At 30.4% G+C, this 2,411-nt stretch overlaps 2 protein-coding genes across 2 annotated transcripts; both read left to right on the top strand.

Moving 5' to 3' along the window:
* Positions 1–748, top strand: LOC108694920. Its single transcript, XM_018204614.1, has 2 exons — positions 1–664; positions 723–748. The coding sequence occupies exons 1-2, from the start codon at positions 1–3 to the stop codon at positions 746–748; spliced, it is 690 nt and encodes a 229-aa protein (XP_018060103.1).
* A 182-nt stretch (positions 749–930) lies between these two features.
* On the top strand, positions 931–1,352 carry LOC108695108 (putative gustatory receptor 28b). The gene is given in 4 exon segments (XM_018204868.1): positions 931–999; positions 1,074–1,163; positions 1,240–1,293; positions 1,296–1,352. Coding segments are annotated over 4 exon segments (270 nt in total).
* The last annotated feature ends 1,059 nt before the right edge of the window (positions 1,353–2,411 follow it).

The raw sequence follows: 2,411 nt of genomic DNA, 5'->3' as shown, positions 1-2,411 counted from the left end.
ATGATAGCTTCGAATTATTTTTCTATACCATTCAGACTTAATTGGAACTACAAGATCAAGACGAATTTGACTGTAGACATCGCGGTTCTACAAACTGTACTTGGTGCCTTGGTGATCTGTGTGATTTTGATTAGCTACTGCATCAAACAGAAGTCTTTGGTGCGGATCGCTAATCGATTAATCATCATCGAGCATGACATAGATCGTCTGTATGATCTATATTATCCACTACAACGACAACGTATCTTCTACACTATGATCATTGTTTGCATCTTGAAGATTTGCCTTTTGATACTTCTCTTGTTCACTCAGATCGTAACCGGTCATACAGATCCAATCTCATGGTTGACAGACGTTTTGCCGACATTTCATGTGGGTTGGCTACTGATACAATACTTCCTGTTGGTAACGGTCATTCAGACAGATTTCGCTGATGTAAATCGACTGATACAAAGCCTAACCAGGACTAATGCACCTGATCTTCGACTGCAGTCTCTCTATCAAACGCGTCGTATTATAATCAACAATTCCACCGTTTATCAACTGTTGCAACTACGAGATGTGCATTGTCATCTCTGTAAAATCTCTGAGGATGTGTCGAGTTTCTATTCACTATCAGTACTATTCGGCATCGTATTTCTCTTTCTGACACTCATATATAATGGTTACTATTTTCTCTCGTTTCTATTGATGACTGATAATATCTTAAATTATTCTTATAGTATTATTGATGTCATTGTCTGGATAATACTTCTGATTTATCCCATCTTTCTCCTCACCAATAAAATTACCAGAATTTTAATCGAGGTAAGATAATCAATATAATAAGATCGCATTTTAATCAGAGCGTTTTAATCAAACAAAATATTTTTATCAGTAAATAAAATTCCAAATATTTTACGAAATAATTCAATTATATATTTATTGCAGATGAATAAAGCGGGCAATTTAGTTCATGATCTTTTAAACTGTGCAATCGAGAAAGAAACAAATGCAGAGGTAAAAAACAAAGTTAGATAAGACTTTCTCAGAAATGATTCATCGTAACGACATTTATCATAGTTATGTTACAGCTCAAGAAATTTTCGCTTCAATTACTACATCGCAAAATACAGTTTACAGCTAATGGATACTTTACGCTCGATAATACTTTTCTTTATTCGGTGAGAATATTTAGAATGTAAGGAATTTAATATAAATTAAATTTTTTAAATTAATAGTTTTGATTATTTCTTTCAGCTAACTGGCACAGTGGTGACATATTTGGTAATACTTGTGCAATTTCAAATGGCAAATCGATTCGTTCATCTATCAGACAACAATGTAACTATACAGGGAGAGATTTAAAGTAAGAAGCGGAATAATAAATTGAAGATATGAAAAAACAATAATGAGAAATATTGTAGCTTTTTAAATTGGAATCTAAAGTCCAATTATATACAATTAATACACGCAGAATTGTAGTTCTGAAACTTATTGTAACTTCCTAATACAATCAGTTCTGATTTGTAAAACTAGAAAACAAAAAATATAAATATATATATTGTATTTAAATTAATATCGTTATTTAATTTAATTTATTTGTATTTAACAATTAAATTGAATAAGGCAGACAGAATAAGGCTCGACAGAATAAATCAATTAATATTATTAATTTTACTTAAGTAAAAAATTATTATAAACCAATATTCGACAATTTTTAGTAATTAATATGTTATTAATTAATGCAAAAATTGCAAAATAGTAGAGAACTTTTCGACTCAATTTGGTCCTCTCTATATCAATACATGAAATATTTGATTATTCTGGGACATCCTGTATAAGCACATATTTTGCAATGTATGTATTTTGTAATGGAAAACAATAAATCTTTCAGTTTTAATTGTACATCATTTATTTAAAGTAACACACAATATTTTAAAGATATAATGACAAGCTACTTTCCTTGTCAACTCGGAAATTAATTACCGAGACGCAGTCTTTTCTACCTAATGACAACTATTTAATTCTTCATCGGCGAGCATAGCCCATCCACCTTCGTGAATTTCTGCAATACGCATAAAATCGTAATCTTCGAAGATCACTGGGAGAAAGTAAATTTCTCCTAATATTAACTCATTGAAGATCACCATTGAAACGTATTAACACACATATCATACGTTTTATTACTCTTAGAGAGATTACTCTTATAGGAGAAAATGTGGGAACTGTAACATCCCTAAGATTAATTTATTCCCCCGGAATGGTTTTCCAAGTTTAAAGCAATATAAATATGGAAATAAAAATTATAAACATTCTTTTATCATTACGTATCCTTATATTGATTTTCATTTAATAAGTTTGGCAAAAAGGAAAAAACGGAAAAGCGAAAAAATTTTTTGCGTGTCGTATAATTGTGCGCAAACAAAAGT

Source organism: Atta colombica, unplaced genomic scaffold (genome assembly GCF_001594045.1).
Source record: "Atta colombica isolate Treedump-2 unplaced genomic scaffold, Acol1.0 scaffold126, whole genome shotgun sequence".
NCBI lineage: Eukaryota > Metazoa > Arthropoda > Insecta > Hymenoptera > Formicidae > Atta > Atta colombica.
This window is presented reverse-complemented; position numbering and strand designations above follow the sequence as displayed.